At 51.8% G+C, this 19,575-nt stretch overlaps 1 protein-coding gene across 40 annotated transcripts in view; it reads right to left on the bottom strand.

Moving 5' to 3' along the window:
- NFASC (neurofascin) overlaps nt 1-19,575 on the bottom strand; it is a 213,048-nt gene that overhangs the window by 66,266 nt on the left and 127,207 nt on the right. For 23 of the 40 annotated variants that reach the window (XM_021063230.1, XM_021063244.1, XM_021063243.1 and 20 more), the window contains exons 4-8: nt 12,553-12,570; nt 11,431-11,536; nt 8,985-9,181; nt 8,315-8,437; nt 4,863-5,033 (exon numbers count right to left, since the gene is read on the bottom strand). In XM_021063230.1, coding sequence (XP_020918889.1) covers nt 4,863-5,033; nt 8,315-8,437; nt 8,985-9,181; nt 11,431-11,536; nt 12,553-12,570 — 615 coding nt within the window. The remainder of the gene's footprint in view (nt 1-4,862; nt 5,034-8,314; nt 8,438-8,984; nt 9,182-11,430; nt 11,537-12,552; nt 12,571-19,575) is intronic. The other 17 variants (XM_021063237.1, XM_021063254.1, XM_021063265.1 and 14 more) reach the window with 1 other exon arrangement.

Genomic DNA, 19,575 nt, shown 5'->3' with positions numbered 1-19,575 from the left:
ATTACGTTTTCAAACAAATGAGATAAAAATTAGTGATATCCCGTAGCAATTTGAACAACTCCTTCCCGGCCAGATCCCCAGGTCCCAGGACTCTGGATCAGGCCAGCTCCTGGGGTGGCTAAAGAAAAAGGAATGTTAGTGAGCCCGGGGGCAGGAGGCAAACCCTACCCGAGCAGAAGCCAACTTGCAAGGAGTGGGAGGTAAATGAGGGGGAGAAGACAGAAAGTAACACGTCGGCAACAGGGTGGGACAGAGGGACCCTTGGCAGCGCCCAGCAATCATGTGCTACCAGCAATAAGCATCCTCCCACCTGACCAGGTGAGTGCTTGTGGTCTCTGAGATGTGACTTGGCAGAAAGGCTTTTTTTTTTTTTTTTTTTGCTTTTTAGGGCTGCACTCACGGCATATGGAGGCTCTCTGGCTATACCTCGAATCGGAGCTGTAGCAGCTGGCCTACGCCACAGTCACAGGAACACGGCATCTGAGCTGCGTCTGTGACCTACCCCGCAGCTCTCGGCAACGCCAGATCCTTAACCCACTGAGTGAAGCCGGGATCGAACCCAAAACCTCATGGATCCAAGTCGGGTTTGTTAACTGCGGAGCCACAAAGTGAACTCTGAAAGGCCTCCTTCTGAGGAGGCTAGGAGTGGTCCAGACAGGTGGGGAGAGCTAGGCTGAGGGTCACCTTTTCGGATTAGAAAGGGAGTCTGGGACAGGACACAGAGAGTGTGTGAGCCGTGAGGTCTACATTTAGAACAGGGCCTGCTGACTAAGCTAGAGGTTCAGAGATCTCCAGACTAGCTTGGGATAAAGACATTCCTTTAGGAACAAGATCGGTGGTCTGGGCTCCAATATTAGGTAATTGAAATCTTTGGGCATTTAATCTTCAGTGAAAAAGTCATTTTGGAATAGAGCACATAATCAGGTCAACATCTTTCAGTAGTTTTTCATTCTCCTACTACCATCCCCTTCCAGCGACTAGGTTCAAGTTTTGTCTTTTCTTTTTTTGCCGTTTCTTGGGCCGCTCCTGCGGCATATGGAGGTTCCCAGGCTAGGGGTCGAATCAGAGCTATAGCCGCAGGCCTACACCAGAGCCACAGCAATGCAGGACCCAAGCCGAGTCTGCAACCTACACCAAAGCTCACGGCAACGCTGGGTCCTTAACCCACTGAGCAAGGCCAGGGATTGAACCCGCAACCTCGTGGTTCCTAGTTGGATTTGTTAACCACTGAGCCACGACGGGAACTCCTAGGTTCAAGTCTTAACGGCAACAACAGTGGGTGGGGACTGGAACAGCAGACTAGATGCCAAGCAGGTGGCCCTGAGAAGCCTGGACCGAGCCCAAGAGCCTGAGGAATGAGGTGTCGCCAGAATATTTACATATTTGAAGATGGATCAAATACTGTTACAACTCCTGGCGGGGTGATGCGAGCTCTTTTCTGAGACCTGCATTGTGCTGCATCCCAAATTTGCTTAATATCCGGGAAGAAGGAGCTTCATTATTCAGAACCATCCTTTAAAATGGGGTGTGCTGGAGTTCCCTGGTGGCCTTGTAGCTAAGGATCTGGCATTGTCAATGCTGTGGCTGGAGGTGCTGCTGTGATACGGGTTTGATCCCTGGCCCGGGAACTTCCACCTGCTGTGGGTGTGGCCAAAAAAAAAAATAAAATAAATAAAATGAAGTGTGTTGTAAAAGACCTAGCCTGTGTTTGGGAAGTTGGCTTGGGCTTATCTGGAGCTAAAGATGGGAAGTGATCTGCAGAGAGACGAAGGGTGGCAAAGAGGGAGGGGAGGCAGCCACTGGACCTGGGAGGCAGCGTTTCTCTGCTTTCTGCAGGACAGCGGCATGCACAGGTGACAGGGCCCTTGCTTCATGCCCCCCACGCCACCAGGTGCAATAGAAGGGACCAAGCTCAGAACTGACCTCACAGCTTGTGAATTCTGGAGCACATTTAAGAAACTGAGGAAGACTTTCTGATTCCTCTAAGAAGGTCATTTAGACCATAGCCATTAGAAGGAAGCAGGGTTAGAGCTCCACTGTCTTCCTCAGGGGCAGCCTGCCTCCCTCACCAAGGTTGCCTGTTGGGGCAGAAGGCCCTGTGGGGACCTGGTGCCCGTGAGGTAAGGACAAAGTGGGACAGGCATCTCTTTGTTATTCTGACTTCACTGTTTGTCTCTGATGGCATCCCCAAGCCAAATTTTAAAATGATTTTACATTGCCCGGTATTTTGTATTAGATGCCTTTGTGTCCTTCCTTTAAAGTCAGTAATATTTTTTAAAAAAAGGCTGTGATAGATTTATTTCTTCCCCAATGGGCAGCCTGTGATAGAACCCCCCTGGTGAGAACAGTCTTTGAAGCTGTCCCCACTTGTCTGTTCTGCCTTCCACCCCCAGACCTGGTTCTGAAGGTACAAGAAAAAGCTTGTGTCCTTTCCAGACAGGAAAGTAGAGAGAGCACAACTCAGCTATTTTAAGCAACTGTGCCCAATTCTGGGCTGGCTCGGATGCCCAGGACTTGCTCCCAGCCAACGCTGCCCCTGGGAGAACTCCCGGAAGCCGACAGGGTTCTGTTCCCATCACCCAGGGGACGTCTCAGCTTTTGGAGGAAGGAGTTTTCAGTGGAATAGGGCTCCCAGAAATGAAGCAGAAACAAACATCCCTTATCTACTCTGGTGGAGAAAAGGATGTCTCCGGAGAGTCCAACTTCTAAATGTTGTTGCTCTAACTGCTTCATTCTCCAGAGGAAGGCTCTTCACCACCTCTGGCTCCCTGCTTCTATACCACGTGACAGTAAGGGCCTCTGCCAGGACTGCAGATGCTCACATGACTTGGTCCCCAAACAGGAGGCAGACTTCGAGCATCACCCAGCCTGGGAGAGAGGGATCCAGGAGATGGCACCGAAGGCTGTCCAGGAGGCATCTTGGCCTTAATGTTCCTGCCCTTCCCACTCCCAACACTGCCTGCTCTGTCCTGGCTCTGGAGGCCACTCTGAGGTCCTGGGCAGACCGCACTGTCCTGCCCAGCTCAGCCAGCTGGCAGATAGTCACCCCTGGACTGGGGCGACACCTCAGACAACCCAATTTTCTTCTCAGGGGTCCTCTGGAGGCCTGGGGCCAGAATAAGAACACCAGGGAGAAGGCAGCAAGCGAGCTGAAACTGGGCAACCCTGCCAGGAACATGAGGGGCTGATCCCTGGGTTGCCGGCCATCCTGTTGGCTATCGGAGTATGGGCAGCTCAGCGCAGGGTGTGGGGAGCTGCAGAGGCACGAGGGCCAGGCTTAGAGAGGGTGAAATGCGTTCAAAGAGAGAAAGATGGCAGGGGGAAAGGAGGAAGGAAGGAAGGAAAGAGAGAGAAAAAGAGGCAGAACAAGAGAAGAAGGAAGCGAATAAAAAAAGGGAAGAACATGAAGAGAAAGAAGGAAAAAATTCGCACCAGGAGGGAAGCTCCTTCTGACGCGGCTACCACAGTAGAACCCGGGTGTGGGGCTGGGCTGGCTTTGAGCACCCCTGGTTCCCATCACAGGCAGGGCCTGGTAAGGAGAGAAGAGCCCACCTGTCCCGAGTGAGGGGTGAGCTCACCCCCTCTTCTCCCTCGCCTCCTACACCCGCCCAGGAGGCATCATCAACCCATCGAGGGACTCCAGGAAGCCTGAGCTCAGCCTCTTTTTCTTCGATCAGTGGAAATGGGCAACTCTAGCATGGGGCCCTCTGCCTGCCAGCCCCCACTGCCTCTGTCCATGGTATTGAAAACACCATTCACGGCTGAGTCAGATGAAGGTTGGGAGCAGGAGGGCTTTTCTACGGAAGGCAAGTTAAGCCACAGTATAAACTAATATAGTCACTTTCAGTGTCCTGAGCAGGCTGAGGACTTTGTAGCCAAACTTGCAGGCCAGCTGGTCCATGGCAAGAAGTGTCTCTCTCTCTCCTAGTAAGGGGCCACCGATGCTAGAATGGGTCAAGAAATGCTGATTCACTCTGGTGGCAGCCAAACAGAATCAGGGAATAAAAATGAAAACAAATAAAACTGCAACATAAACTTGCAACTGCAAACACAGCGAGTCCATCTGGTCCGGCATATACTTATTACAGAATCAAATACAATTCATCTTGCTGTACTCACTAGTTTGGATATTCTAAGCTGTGTTTTTTTGTTTGTTTTTGTTTTTGTTTTTGTTTTGCTTTTTAGGGCCGCACTCACAGCATATGGAGGATCCCAGGCCAGGGGTTGAATCAGAGCTACAGCTGCCGGCTTACGCCACAGCCATGGCAATGTGGGATCTGAGCCGTGTCTGCGACCTACACCATAGCTCGTGGCAATGTTGGATCCTTAACCCACTGAGCAAGGCCAGGGATTGAACCGGAATCCTCATGGATCCTAGTTAGTTTTGTTAACTGCTGAGCCACGAAGGGAACACCCTCTATGGTATTGCTTTATTCTAGAAATAAAGATAACCAAATAATAACTAGAAATAAACATGAGAGAGATGCCAGATGACTGCTTACAGCAATGCCTCTCAAATTCTGGCGTGCTCTATAACACCCAGAGAACACTTGAAGCCCAAAGAGGCCCAGGACTGCCAGGCAGGAGAGGCCTGGGCTTAAGTGTGGATGCCAGGTTCTCCAGGTGATTCTGCTTCCACCAAAGTTTGAGAGGCACTGGCTTAGAGTAAGACCGAGTTTAATTCAAGGCTCCAGAATCAAGAGATGCTGCTAAAGTCGTTCAGACACAATGAGCTGGAAGGATTTCTAGGTCAGCCTCATGGACAAGGCTCCTCCCAGACCCAGGTGCCCGGGGCTGCTCGGGCTCAGCGGGCTGCTGCCCCCGGCCCCGGCTCCCAGCCCCGGGCAGGGGCTTGCACTTACTGGTGAGAACTTTGAGGTTGAAGGGGTTCTTCTGCTGGATGGTATGGGTGAAGTGGAAGCGGGCATTGCAGCTGTAGTCCGTCTGCATATCCTGCAGCATCACATTGGAGAAATACAGGTCTCCATTATGGCCCTGGGAGACACGCTTGTCTTGGGTGATGGGCTCCATGGCTATAAGGAAGCAGAGGTACAGTGGGAGGTGAGCAGTAACGGCAACAGCAATAAAAGCCATCGGACTTCTGGCAACTGAGCACCTCCAGAGGGGCAGGTGGGGGCCAAGAGCTTGACCTTGATTTCATCCTCTCAACTCAGAGGCAGGGCTTATTCACATTTTAAAGATAAGAAAGCAGAGGATTTAACATGATCTGGGTTGCAAGAGCGGGAGGGAAGAGAGAGTAGGATTTCAATGTAGACTTGCCTGCCCCCCAGGCCCAGGCTCTATGACCACGCTTTTCTATCTCCTGTTCATGCCACAAAAGATCTGACTCGCTCCAGGTCCAGAGGGAGGAAACACAATCCTCCAGATGCTCCGCAAGTTGGGAGTTGAATTCACCTGGCTGATTTTTTAAACCTCCACCCACCCCCGAGAATGAGAAAAGCACCGCCAATTATAACTGTAAGATCTATACCAATCAACAATGCACACCATCTGTTTTAGGATACCTTCCAATTTTAAGAGAGGTTAAAATATGAAAATGTGCACTTTTTTTTTTTTTTTTGTCTTTTTAGGGCCGCACCCACGGCATATGGAGGTTCCCAGGGTAGGGGTCGAATCGAAGGAAGCTATGACTGCCAGCCTACACCACAGCCACAGCAACGCGGGATCCAAGCCACGTCTGTGACCTACACCAACAGCTCATGGCAACGCCGGATCCTTAACCCACTGAGCGGGGCCAGGGATCAAACCCGGGTCCTCATGGATACTGGTTCGTTTACCGCAGAGCCACGATGGGAACTCTGAAAATGCGTACTTTTTAGAGTTAAATAACAACATCCTAGGAGTGGCTGAGAATGCTGACTACATTATATTTTTTCAAGCACCACATCAGGTATAAAATCAAATGCTCAGATTTCTAGGCTGTTAGGTTTGTAAGAATATACTCATAAGGCTGACTACTCATAGGTATTTCCTTTTTATCCCTGAAAACTGTTTCTCAAGTTGCCATTTTTTTTCTCTTAAAACGTGGTTTTAATCACTTAATTAATTAATTTTTACAATGTTGTGTTAGTTTCAGGTATATAGTTTCAGTTGTACATATATAAAAGAATCTGAAAAGAATATACATATATGTGTATATGTTCTTTCGTGTGTACGTATACATAGGTACATGTATACATATTAATTTATACATATGTTCTTTTTCAGATTCTTTCCCATTATAGTTATTACGAGATTACTGAATGTAGTTCCCTGTGCTAAACAGGAGGTCCTTGCTTTTTACCTCTTGAGTCACCGTTTCTTAGAGCATTTCTTAAATGTGAATGATGCCTACTTTCCAATAATGGGCAGTCAGCTTTTCAAATCATTTATCAAAGAGTTCCTGGTAGGCCTACTATGTGTCAGGCACCACACTAGGCCCTGTGGAGAGATGAATAAGAAAGACAGTTCCTGCCTTCAAAGTGCCTGTGGTCTAGCAGAAGAGACAGCAGATAAATGCAACGCAGTGAGGCGAGTGAGAAGCCCCAGGCAAGAAGGGGGTGAGCTGAGAGAAGGAGCACCCAGTCCATTCTGGGGGTTGAGCTGAGGCTTGAAGGCCGCATGACATTTACCAGGGAGAAGAGAAAGGAAAGCTAGCAACAGTAGGAACAGTGCATGCTAAAGGTAAGGACCACAGCCTGAGCTGGGGAGGGAGGGTGGGGAGGGATGAGGGGGTAGGGGAACGGATGGAGACTCAGACAGGACCAGATCAGGAAGAGAGCTATGTGCCAGGGAAAGGACTCTGGACTTTATCAGAGGTGACGAGGAGGAAATGAAGGACTTTGAGCATATGAATGAATGAATCAGATTTACTTTTATAGAGAGAACAGGGGAGTTCCTGTTGTGGCTCAGAGGAAACAAACCCAGCTAGTATCCATGAGGATGCAGGTTCAATCCTTGGCCTCACTCAGTGGGTTAAGGATCCAGCATTGCTGTGAGCTTCCATGTAAGGTCACAGACACGGCTCAGATCTGGTGTTGCTGTGGTTGTGGCACAGGCTGGCAGCTGTAGCTCTGATTCAACCCTTTGCCTGGGAATGTCCATATGCTGCAGGTGTGACCCTAAAAAGCGAAAACAAAAACCAAAAAAAAAAAAAAAACCCCAGGGAGGCCAGGTATGGATGATTATTGTAACCCAGGGGAAAGTTGATGGTGGTCATGCTGGGAGATGGCAGAGAAAAGGAAAGAGGAAGGTCATGAGATTTGCTCGGATGTAGCACAGACACAGATTGGTGATAAGTGTCATGCGGGGCTTGAGAGAGAAGAGTCTGAACTGTTGGCTAACACACCAACCTTCCAACCTGTGGCCAGGCCACTCTCCCCACAAATGACAAGACAAGGGAGGGACAACGATGGAGCACAAAGCCCTCCACACCTCACCAAACAACTGAAAGCAGCCTCCTTTAGAAGCAGATTAATAAGAGTTCAGAGACAGACAGAAGATGGGTGAAAGGCAGGGAGGGGGAACCAAAGATTGATGGGTGGATGGATAGGCAGAGAATAAGGGGACAGGAGGCATTCTGGAAATGAGGGAGGAAGGAAGCCAGGGAGATGCTCAGGCAGCAAGCAGTCCTCTATCCATCTTCATAATGCACTGCCCCCCCTTATTTTGATTGAAAACACAGCAAGAAACAGTGGTCCAGGGCAGTGAAGTGAGCCTCTGTCCAAGACCGAGCCAGGACAAGCTCTGAAGGATGGTACTCTGTCCCCCTGCTCCAAACACCCAGTCTCCCTATCACTCCATCAAAAGTTTCATTCTCAAATCTCCCATCCTCCAAGAAGAGGGAATCAGAGGAAATCCAGATGGACCAAAGGCTTGGTCTCAACCTGCCTTCCGTTGGCCGACTGAAAACCAGTTTCTCTCCAAGTCCCATTCCTTTTGCTCTTTCTTTTCTTTATCATCACAAATATACCAGGCACTTGCTGTGTGTCTGGCCCTGTTATAAGCCCTTTGGAGGTATTAACTCATTTATCCTTACAATAATTCTATTAGATAAGTACAATTATCAGCTCTATTTTTTTCCAGAAGTGTAAACTGAGGCCCAGAGAAGTCAAGCAACCTGGCTCAAGGTCACACAGCTAAGAGCAGCTGGGCTAAAAAGTGAGCCCCAGCAACCTCTTTCTGCAAAGCCGGTGCTCTCATCCACATGGCCACCTCCTATCTACTTCTCACGAGTCAAGGTCTTTTAGCCCTGGGAAGACTCCTCCCCATGGAATGCCCCCTAAGATTAATACAGAAATAAAACAAGACTTACAGCTGCTCATCCAGAAGATGACTGGGGATGGAAGTCCGGGTGGAGGGTTGCACTGGAGCGTCAAAGGAGCACCTTCTTGAACCACAACAGGGTCTAGGTTTTCCTTGGGCCACAGGGGAGATTCTGGGGAGAAACAGACCAAGGAGGATGCAGTGAGGGTGACGGCTGGGCTGGGGCAAGGAGCAGGGCTGCAGGCTGGCAGGCAAGGAGGGCAAAGAGAAGAGGAAATGGGAGAACAATGGGGACTCAAGAACAGGACAGGGCTGTGAGACCAAGTGAGGCACAGCCCTTGAAGGGCGGGAGAAGCAAGGCCTTTTGTCTGAACGCTGCACATCTTTTTTTTTTTTTGCATCTAGGAATGTTTTATTATTATTATTTTTAATAGTTATTTCCCCAATACAATTTTTTTTTTCTGCTGTACAGCATGTACATTTTTAAAGGCTCCTCTTCTTCCCCGCCCTGTGCCCAGAGTGGCTAGTGAAGGTGTTCAAGACTGGTTTGGAAGCGTCCTTTCCCAGGAATCTTTTTGAGTTGGGGGAGGGGGTTGCACTCTGTTCAGAAGCAGAACAGCCAGCTGGACATGCACAGAGTCAAGAGGGGGTCAGCCCTTCTGGATCGACCCTCCATTGGCCCGGGAGCAGGGCATCCTGGCCCCGCCCCACGCACTCACTGGACACCTGCAGGCGGATCCTATTGGACAGGGCTGTGCCGAATTTGTTGCGGGCGAAGCACTGGTACTCCCCCTCATATTCCTCTGGCCGCCCGCCGCTGCGGAAGTCGATCACCAGGGTCCCAGACCTCCTCCTCATCGACACCCGGGGGTCCTTGGCGATGTTGAAGAACCTGCTGTTGCGAGTCCAGTGGAAGCTGTGGACAACATTGGGGGGTGGTTCATGGGAGGAGGCGGTCAGGGACAATGAAGAGTAGTAGGGTCGGGGCTCCAGACCTTGAGCTCCAGGCTAGCATCTCGGGACCCTAGTCTCTGACTCAGGCCCACAACCACCCCTCCAGGCTGATGGGGCCCAGCTCTGGCTGAGCAGCAGAACCTGCCAGGATGCCTGATAAAATGCCAAGTCCTGGGTCCCACACAGGTGAATCTTTGGAGCAGGCAGCTGATATAAGCAGTTTTACCCAACCCAGGCTGGGAGTCATGGCTCTAAGGGATAGACACCAAGGAGCCTGGGGGGATTGTGTTCTTCGGGAGGAGTAGGCAGGGATTTTGATTTTTTAAAATCCAGAGTCAGCTGCTCCTTCCACCCCCAAGCATTCCCCACCTACCTCCCACCAGGAATGCAAACCCAAATTCCTATACCCAACCCAACCCAACCCAAACACAGCAGGGGGCCAGCTCTGCCCCTCCTGTGTCCTTATTCCTTAAAGCCAAAGCGAAATGGCCCAGGTTTTCTACGTTCCTGACCAGTGGATGTAGATTATAAAACCACGGCTATACATTATGGCCCAGGAGGAACAGCTATGAAAGGAAAAGCAGCCTTAATAAAACTGAGCCCTGGGGTGAAGACACTGGAACATCTCTCTGCTTCCCCAGGGAAGGGGAGGTGTGTGCCTGGAGAGGGGGGGGAACGTGCAGCTGCCCAGGACCTATTTTTTTTTTTTTTTTTTTTAATGTACCTGCGGCATATGGAGGTTCCCAGGCTAGGGGGCGAATCGGAGCTACAGTTGCCAACCTACGCCACAGCCACAGCAACGCCAGATCAGAGCCGCGTCTACCACCTACACCACAGCTCACAGCAATGCCGGATCCTTGACTCACTGAGCAAGACCAGGGATCGAACCCACACCCTCATGGATACTAGTCGGGTTCGTTTCCACTGCGCTGCAACAGGAACTTCCCCCAGGACCTAATCTTAAAAGAGGTAGGAGCAGCATTGGCCGCTTAGTGTCAGAGTCATTGTCCCCGCAAAAGACTATGGGAGAAAGAGCAAACCTAAGGAGCAAGATCACCGATGCCCTGCGTGACCCGTGATCATGGGCAAGAGAGGTCCTGCTTGTTCCTAGGCTCACAGCTCTGGGCTCGACCATCTCAGGCACACTCGGGGTGGGAGGCAGAAGTGGGGGACCACACACCTGAGGCTCCACCCTGCCTCATTTCTCCTGCCGACAGACACACCCTACATGGGGTCCTGTCCCGTCTGGGTCTGCATCCAGCATGAAGCGCCTGAAAGCGCCGACCTGTGGATGCTGCTTTGCAGGTGGTGGATGGGCAGCTCATCCTCCTCACCCATGCTTATCACTAGTGAGAAATGAACCTAGCCTGGGGCATCGGAGCCCTGGGATTGAGCATTTCACCTCTCGGCGCCTCCATTTCGCTTCCTTTCCCAAGGCCATGGGTCCTTCCCCGAAAGACAGTGGTGGTTGAACAATGAGAGGAACAAGATCTAACACAGAGCCTGTTACAGCAGACCTGCAGCTCATGTGATCCTGAGGTGCACATGAATAAGCAGAGACCAGCTCAGACAGAAAGACTCAAGTTAGCTAGGAAGAAGAACTTCCTACAAGCTAAGCGTGGGATGGATGATGGGAACACAGGCAGCAGGAAGAATGTTATATTCAAAGTCGGAACCCTTCATATCTGGTCCTGGCTTTTTGGTGTGAACTTAAGCCAGTTAAGGTTTCTGGCCCCTAGTTTCCTCATCAGCTAAATTTCCTATTTACCCAAATTGTACCTTCTGCCTAGTGGATGCCTGATGCACCTTTTTTGCTTTTCTTTTTGTTTTCTTCTTAGGGCCGCACCTGAGGCATATGGACGTTCCTGGACTGGGAGTCAAATCGGAGCTGCCAGCCTAGGCCTACACCACAGCCACAGTAACTCAGGATCCAAGCCGCATCTTCCATCTACACCATAGCTTGAGGCAATGCCGGAACCTTAACCCACTGAGCAAGGCCAGGATGGAACCGGATCCTCAGGGACACTGTGTCAGGTTCTTGACCCACTGAGCCACAATGGGAACTCCCATGATGGACATTTTTTGAATGGATATATTTAATTTGAAAACTGCCCCAACTATCATCAGCCTTGGGGGAAGAGAACAATTTAAACACTCTTCGAGGGCCCCTTTCCCTGCACCCAGCTTGGATTTTACCTGCCATGCACTCACCTGGGGGCAGGGTTCCCCTTTGCTTCACACTCAATCAAGATGTTATCACGGGGATCCACGATGTGGTCCTTCACCGACTGCTTGGTGATGGTCGGGGGCTGGGACACTGCAACAGCACACAGTGGACAGTCAGGGCTGCAGGGACCTGCCCGGGTCCCCGACTTGGGGAAAGGCCAAAATTCACAGCTTCAGGGCCACACAGACAAGCAGGCAAGCAGGGGGTGAAGGGTGCCCCGTTCTAGAGACCCAGCTCCTTTAACAGGGTGGCAGGAAGGGGGTGTTAAAGACTAAGCATAAGAAGAATTCCTTTAAGAGCTTTTTTTTTTTTTTTTTTTTTTTTGTCTTTTTGTCTCTTTAGGGCCACACCTGCGGCATATGGAAGTTCCCAGGCTAGGGGTTGAATCAGAGCTGTAGCTTCTGGCCTATGTCAGAGCCACAGCAATGCATGATCTGAGTCGCATCTGTGACCTGTAGTCATAGCTCACGGCAACACTGGATCCTTAACCCACTGGGCGAGGCCAGGAATCGAACCTGCGTCCTCATGGATGCTAGTTGGGTTTGTTAACTGCTGAGCCATGACAGGAACTCCAAGATCTTATAGTATCTTTATGAGAAACTTAAGGCCAGGCTTTTGTTTTACCCAGTCTTATATTCCAATGCCTCGCATACAGGAGTTCTTGATAAATGTTTGTTGAATGAATAAAAGAACCCAAAATAGCTCAATTTCCAGAACCAAATGGCCATGAATCTAGTGATCCCTGGAGGGTCAGCAGCTGGCCAAACTGTGGTGAGAAAGGAGCTGAAAGACACTTTAGTTCCCAGGGACCTTCCCAGGCACTTGTCTTCAGCCAAGGAGCCCGTTCTTCTGGCTTGTAGTCCTCAGCTCCAAAGTTCTCCCCTGGAGGCTGGGGGAGCAGCAGCCTTGCTTCTCTGCCTTTCCCATCAATGGGATGCTCGGGTGAGCCTCTTCCCTCCCCTGTGGTAGGGACCTCACTACAGGGCTCTGTGTCAAGCAGACCCCCTGGCAGGGTGGAGGAGCCACTAGACCCCCTGTCTCCCGCCCCTTCTTGCTGCCCTCCAACCTCCCAGAGGCACAAGTGCAGACAGGCACCGGGGACTTACGCTCATTCTGAATGCTTGCTGTTAGTTCCGATGGGTTAGCATTGTGAGGGGGAGAAAAGAAGACATCGGTTATTGGTTACGGGACATGACTGACCGCCCAGGTGGCCTCAGGCCCTAGCATGCAGGGGGAGGGGGAGGCGGGCCTGGGGAGGGCACTCTGTGTGGCTCTCTCCTCCCAGTGGCCTGGCTCAGTGGAAGAGCCAAGCAGGGGTGGGGCCAGACCAAGCAGGTGCTCCGGGGAGACGGTGAAGCCTCCTCCCAAGACCAGACCTCACAGTCGAGCGGAAAGACCAGCTGCTGACAAATGAAGACATCTTCAGGGAAGCCCCACATCAGAAGAGGCAATGCTGCTCAGTAGAGGCCAGGCTCTGAAGGGGCCACCTGTCACTTCCAGATACTCCGGAGGAAAGCGGGCTCCTTGGCCAAGGGGTGAGGGTGAGACTGGGGGAGGCCAGGGAAGGAGTGGGTTTGAACCACTGCTAGAGGGTGAAGGCGGGAGGCCAGCCAGGTCCACAGGCCTCACGCCTTCCCCTTCTTTTTTTTTTTTTTTTTTTTGTCTTTTGTCTTTTTAGGGCCGCTGGCCTATGCCAGAGCCACAGCAACGCGGGATTCAAGCCATGTCTTCGGCCTACACCACAGCTCACTGCAACGCTGGATCCTTAACCCACTGAGCGAGGCCAGGGATCGAACCCACAACGTCATGGTTCCTAGTTAGATTCGACGGGAACTCCCTGCTCCTTTTTCTCTTTCACACCTGAAAGCACGTTCTCTCCACACCATCTCCTCCTGGGCCATCCTTTGGAAAACTCGAGGGACAGATGAATTATCATTGCTTGCTTGCAGCAGAAGTACATAGCAAGGTACTTCTATGGAAACCCTGCTTCCGAAAGCAGAGCCCGCCACTCCTTTCTGTGCTTTTTACAAAGGGGTAAAGGGACCGGTGACACAAATGTCCCCTAGCCCTCACATGAGATATGCATGTGCTTGTGTACAGGTGTGTGCGTGTTTAGGGTTTGGGCTTCTCACATTTTGACAAGCATGTGAATCACCCAGGGGATCTGGTCAAAATGCAGCTTCTGACTCAGTAGGTCTGGATAGGTTCTGAGATTCTGCATTTGCTTTGTTTTGTTTTTTGTTTTTTAGGGCCACCTGTGAGGCACATGGAAGTTCCTAGCTGGGGTCAAATTAGAGCTGCACCGCAGCCACAGCAACGCAGGATCTGAGCTGTGTCTGTGACCTACACCACAACTCACAGCAATGCTGGATCCTTAGCCCACCAAGAGAGGCCAGGAATTGAACCCACCTCCTCATGGATACTAGTCAGGTTCATTTCTACTGAGCCACAACGGGAACTCCAAATTCTACATTTCTGACAAGCAGCTAGGTGATGCTGTTGGTCCACACTTTTTTTTTTTTTTTTTCTCAATGGCTGCACCTGCAGCATATGGAAGATCCCAGGCTAAGGACTGAACCCGTGTCTCCACAATGACCCAAGGCACTGCAGCCAGATTCTTAACCCACTGTGCCACAGCAGGGACTCCTGTGGACCACACTTTGAATAGCAAGGTTGTAGAGGTTTTTTTGTTTGTGTGTTTCTCCTTTTTACAGCCGCACCTGCCACATATGGAAGTTCCCCAGCTAGGGGTCAAATTGGAGCTGCAGCTGCCAGCCTACGCCACAGCCATGAAAACGTCAGACCTACGCCACCACTTGTGGCAATGCCAGATCCTTAACCCACTGAGCGAGGCCAGGGATCGAGCCCACATTCTCATGGACACTATGTTGGTTTGGTTTCTTAACACACTGAGCCATAACGGGAACTCTGGTTTTAGAGGTTCTAAAGGGTATGTGCTTTGTGGGGAGAAGAGCTTAGTTAAAATTTGTGAGTGCTTCTTGGGGGAAAGCTACTGGTGAGCCACGGTGACCTTAAAGCTGACTTGGTCACAGTGAGACATACAAGAGGAGTTTAGGGGCTCAGAGAGGGGGCAGCCTGGAGAAAGCAGAGTTACGAGAGGACCAAGGGAGGCAAGAGGAGCCAGAAGAGAGAGGGACAGAGAGGGGAGGTGGAGGTTGGCAGGGACAAATGCCCTGCTACACACATTGCCAGTAAGTGACAGTCTTGAGAGTAAGGCTCATGAAAAGGGTCACAGTTTTCTTCCAGTGGGCCAGGGCTTGTGTGGCCCGCTTGAGCACTGAACAGAAAACGTATCCGCTTTACCATTTGTCTGGGGCAGGCTTGGCAGGAAACAAAAAGGGGAGAAAATCCAGGGAAAGAGCAGAAATCTATGGTTTCTGGACACCTCCTCCATGGAGCTCCCCACTGCAGCATCTTCATCCTGCCAGCATGCTTCTCCTGCCAGGGCCCAAGAAAGGTAATTCCAGGGAGCCAGTGGGGTTGGGCACAGAGGGGGATGTGGGGGGAAGGGGCCACTGACAGGAGCAGCAGGACGGGCCCTTGAGGCACCCCTCCGGCCACCAGTCCAAGTCTCTGGTTTCTTCATCTTAAGACACAGTTGGCACCTCCTGATACCCAGTTGGTGGCTCTGACTTTGCCCTAGATGTTAAGTCTGACAAAGGGTCTGCTTTGTCTACATGGGCTTCAAGCCTCTCTTTGATATAGTCAAAGGCTGGCGCAATGGAAAGAGCCCTAGACGCAGCCCAGGGAATCTCAGATTCTTTTTTTTTTTTTTTGTCTTTTTGCCTTTTCTAGGGCCGCTCCTGTGGCACATGGAGGTTCCCAGGCTAGGGGTTGAATCGAAGCTGTAGCCACCAGCCTACACCAGAGCCACAGCAAATCTGGATCCAAGCTGCATCTGCGACCTACACCACAGCTCATGGCAACGCCGGATCCTCAATCCACTGAGCGAGGACAGGGATCGAACCCACAACCTCATGGTTCCTAGTCAGATTCGTTAACCACTGAACCACGATGGGAACTCCAAGGGAATCTCAGATTCTTGCAAGGGCATCTCAGGTCACACAGCAAGTTCGTTGCAGCATTGGAATGAGGACAGTCTCTCCCACTGCCTGGCTGGGAGTTCTTTTCACAAATCCATCCTTGGCCAGAGAGGTGAGCTGGCCAGATGGAGCCCTGGCACTCTGTTCTCCTTGAACCTTTGGACAGAGCTTGGGGGACCCTCAGGATGCTGTCCCCAGACCCACAATGAGATCAGGCCAAGATCCCATGGAGAAACCCCCTGCCTCAAGAGGTAATGACATCGGCTGTCACGACCATTGCTACCAAGGGATTTTTTAACAGGGACACGATCAACCTGGAAGACATGCCACCACAGGTAGAAGACAGAGGAGACAGACTGCCTAGGGACAAGGGCAACCCAGCTAGTCCTGTGAACGCCCTCGTCCCCTATGTCACACCACCTGCCGTTCTCTCCTTCTATGGAACTCGCTGGATGACAATGTCGAGTGGAAAATGAATTTGCTCTCTTGGCTTCCAAGGGGAAGGGAAAGTCTTCCAATGGGCTCTGCAGGGGGTGAGGCAGATGCCTGTCCAGTCTGCGAGGTTTTTTTCTTTTTGGCCATGCCCACAGCATGTGGAAATTCCCAGGCCAGGGACTGAACTCCAGCCATAGAAGTGACAACGCTGAATCCTTAATCACTAGGCCACCAGGGAACTCCTACAAGATTTCTTTATTCATGAACCTCTTTTCTTTCCCTGGCTCGGATATCGACCACCCCTGGTACCCATCCCTTGGAGTGTGTGTGTGTGTGCGTGCATGTGTGCATGCACGTGTGTGTGAGGCCATCCCGCAGCACTATTGGGATGACAGTGAGGAGGAAATGTCCCTCCTACACCACTGCCCTCCTCTGTGGGTTCCCAGGAGAAAAATGCCGAGCTCCTTGATGGGGACAGGGAGACAGAGAGGCGGGCGGCCAGCAGACTCACTTTTTTGGCAAACATCACTCTGGTGGATGGGGTGACCCTTTGCTTTTTCCAAAGGTCACACTGTTCTCCTCGGGGTACAGAGGGTGGGAGCGCGTGTGACTCTGCTGGCAGAGCAGTGGGAGTGGGAGGCCGAGTGTTCAATGAGGGATTGTATCTGTAACCCGGCCCAAGGGGTCTGTTCCAGGAAGCCCGCTGTGCCCCAGCTCCCCAGGGCAGAAGCAGCGCCCCCATCTCAAGGCACAGACGATGCCCCCTGCCACCAAAGGGGAGGGCACACCAGGCGGGAGAACATCTGGCCTGAGCCCCTCAGCCCCTCCCAGCCAAGACACAGAGGAAGGGAGAAGTGTCTGATCTGAGGTTATTCCCACTGGCCGTAGTGAATAACCCTGCATGAATATGGGGTGCAGCGACCTCTCCTGCCTTTTGTGACAACACCAATGGACCAGGAGGTTGTTACGTTAAGTGGAATAAGTCAGACTGAGAAAGAGCAATACTGTATGTTCTCACTTAGATGGAGAATCTCAGAAAGTCAAACTCAAAAGAAACCGACAGGAGGATGGTGGTTGCCAGGGGCTGGGGGTGGGGGAAGCTGGGAGATGTTGGTCAAGGGGTATAGACGTTCAGCTCTGAGATGGATAAGTTCTAGGGATCTGACGTACAGTAATGGCCACTGTAATTCACTATACTGTGCTATACACCTGAAAGTTGTTAAGAGATCTTAGACACACACACCAAAAGTGTGTGAGGGGATAGATGTGTTAACTAACCCTACCATGGTGATGATTTTATACTGTGTCTGTGCCTGAAATCACTGCACACCTTAAAGTGACATCTATGTCAATAACATCTCGATAAAGCCGCAGGAGGAGAGGAGAACGGGCTGATGGTTCCCCAGCCCATTCCACTGGCCTCAGCCCAGGGCGAGATGGAAGGATGGGCTTCCTGGGTGAGATGGAAGACACGGGAGGCGTCTGTCATGCGGGGCCCACAAGGAGGGGAAATCCTGGCTGGAGGCGGTGGGGAGGGGGTCTCTGCCCCGGCTAGTGGGGGTGCTCTGAAGTGCTCACCTCGCTCTTGTCTAGGGTTGAGCTTTTGGAGGGTCATTCTGGAGATGTCGCTGTGGTCGCTGTGCCTGCTGTACCCAGGGAGGCCGAGTATGTGTGAAGCTCCCAGTCGCCCGCAACACCAGTTTCCCACCAACAAAGCTCAGGGCACAGGGCATATCCTGGCCCTGCCACTAGGAGCTGCAGAAAACAGCTTTCTTTCTCTGCACCTCAGATGTCTAATCTGTCAGCCAAGGAGAATGCCCCCTTCGTGGATTAGCTGTGAGAGTCGCGAGAGACGATGCCTAGATGCCACTTAGCACTCTATCAAGAACATGGCAGCTGCTGTTCTGATGAGTTCCATGAGGAACTAAAAGGAGGCAGGATTCCCAGAGGTAGGGGTGTGGCATGTTCTAGACCAGACGGGAAGTCGAGAGACCTGGGTTCTTCCCATGAGTCCATCACACCTTTGCGGTGTGACCCTGAGCACGCAGGGGCCTGAGTTCCCATGAACACACAGGGGAAGGGGTCCTTCAGCCCCTCCTTAAGGACACTGAGGTGGGAGGTCAGGGTCCTGGCAGCCCTCTGCCCCATGGGCAGTACTCCATACACACTGACTGCAGGGGGGTGTAGGTCCTGCCCTGGGGGCCGCTGAGCTTTAGATCTCCAGATTCCTAATGCAGATGCCAGAGCCATCTGTCTGCAGGTTCGCCTTACAGGAACCCCTTGTCCTCTAGCCCCCAGGGATCAAAGGGACAGGTGAGGGAGTGAGGAGAAGTGGTGGAAGAGAAATGAGCCTTCAGCACTTTCCTCGTAACCCAATTTCCGCTGCACCCCCCTCCTCTCCAGGGACGTGGCCTTATCATGCTCCGTATTAGATTGTCTGCCTGGGACTGTTAATGAGAAACCATCCTTGAGCCAGCAGTGCAGATGGTCTCCATGGAAACAGTCCCCTTCATCACTCCCCTCCCCCTCCTCCCTGTGCATGCATGTACACACACACACCACACACACACACACACACACACACACACGGGGACATCAGGAGGGCAGCGGGCCCTTGTCCATCTTGCTTCAGGTCCAACTTAAAGTTCCTACTGGCCTTCTTGCATCCAGAAGCACCCACTCCTCTGGGAAGCTATTCCTGGTGAAGTGGGGGAGGGGCAGCAGAGATACTGGGCTCCTTTTCTCATGGCTGTGCTGGTTCCAGGCCCCAGGGGGTGGCTTTGGCTTTGGAGAGCTCCATGGGGACTTGTGGGAGGCTCTCTCATGCCCCACCCCTCCCCAGACACCTGTCACATGGAGAGAGCCCAAGTCAACGTTGGCATCATGTGGGTCCCATCTAGTCCCAGTGTGTCCACGTCACAGCACCGGGATGCCAAGAATCCTGGCAGAAGCGTCAGAATTGCCAGAATTGGGGCAAAAATGGTACACGCCCAAACGCAGGGCTAAAGAGCATGGCTGCCATCAATGGGCCATTTACGAAGGTAACAACAGATGTGACTAGTGGTGATGCGGCGGCTGTTAGATCAGCATTGTAAGCTGTGCTTTAAGATCCCGATGGCCAAATAAGGTCCCCGCCACCACCACCATGGGAAACAGATGTCATGGGTTTCACTTTCCAACTTTACCATGGGGAAGTTGAAAACAAACAGAAGGAATCAATGCCTGGCTCTCCTACAGTGACGTTATAAAGGGGCTCTATTTTAATGTCTCATTTAGCTCTGGTCTTTTGCAAGAATAATCTCCTTCCCAACCCTCCCCAGGCCATCTGTCCTCCTCATCACTTTAGCCAAGAGGACCTGGAGAGAGGAGAAAGGCAAAGAAGAGCTGTCTGCACTGCTCGGGCCCCGGAAGCTCTACTTAGATGCTTAAGTCAAGACCACGGAGGGCGGTGGGAGGGGCATGGAGGGAAGAACTCTCTCGAGCGACCCTCAGACATCTGAACACTCTGCTGCCTCTAGTCCCGCTCACCAGGCTCCGGGCAGCCATCAGTGCGGCCACAGCCCTGAGAGATGACATGGCAACTTCAGGCCTCATGTTCCCAAGTAGGAGGTGACCTGCATTGATTCTTTG

This window comes from Sus scrofa, chromosome 9 (genome assembly GCF_000003025.6).
Source record: "Sus scrofa isolate TJ Tabasco breed Duroc chromosome 9, Sscrofa11.1, whole genome shotgun sequence".
Classification (NCBI taxonomy): Eukaryota; Metazoa; Chordata; class Mammalia; order Artiodactyla; family Suidae; genus Sus; species Sus scrofa.
This window is presented reverse-complemented; position numbering and strand designations above follow the sequence as displayed.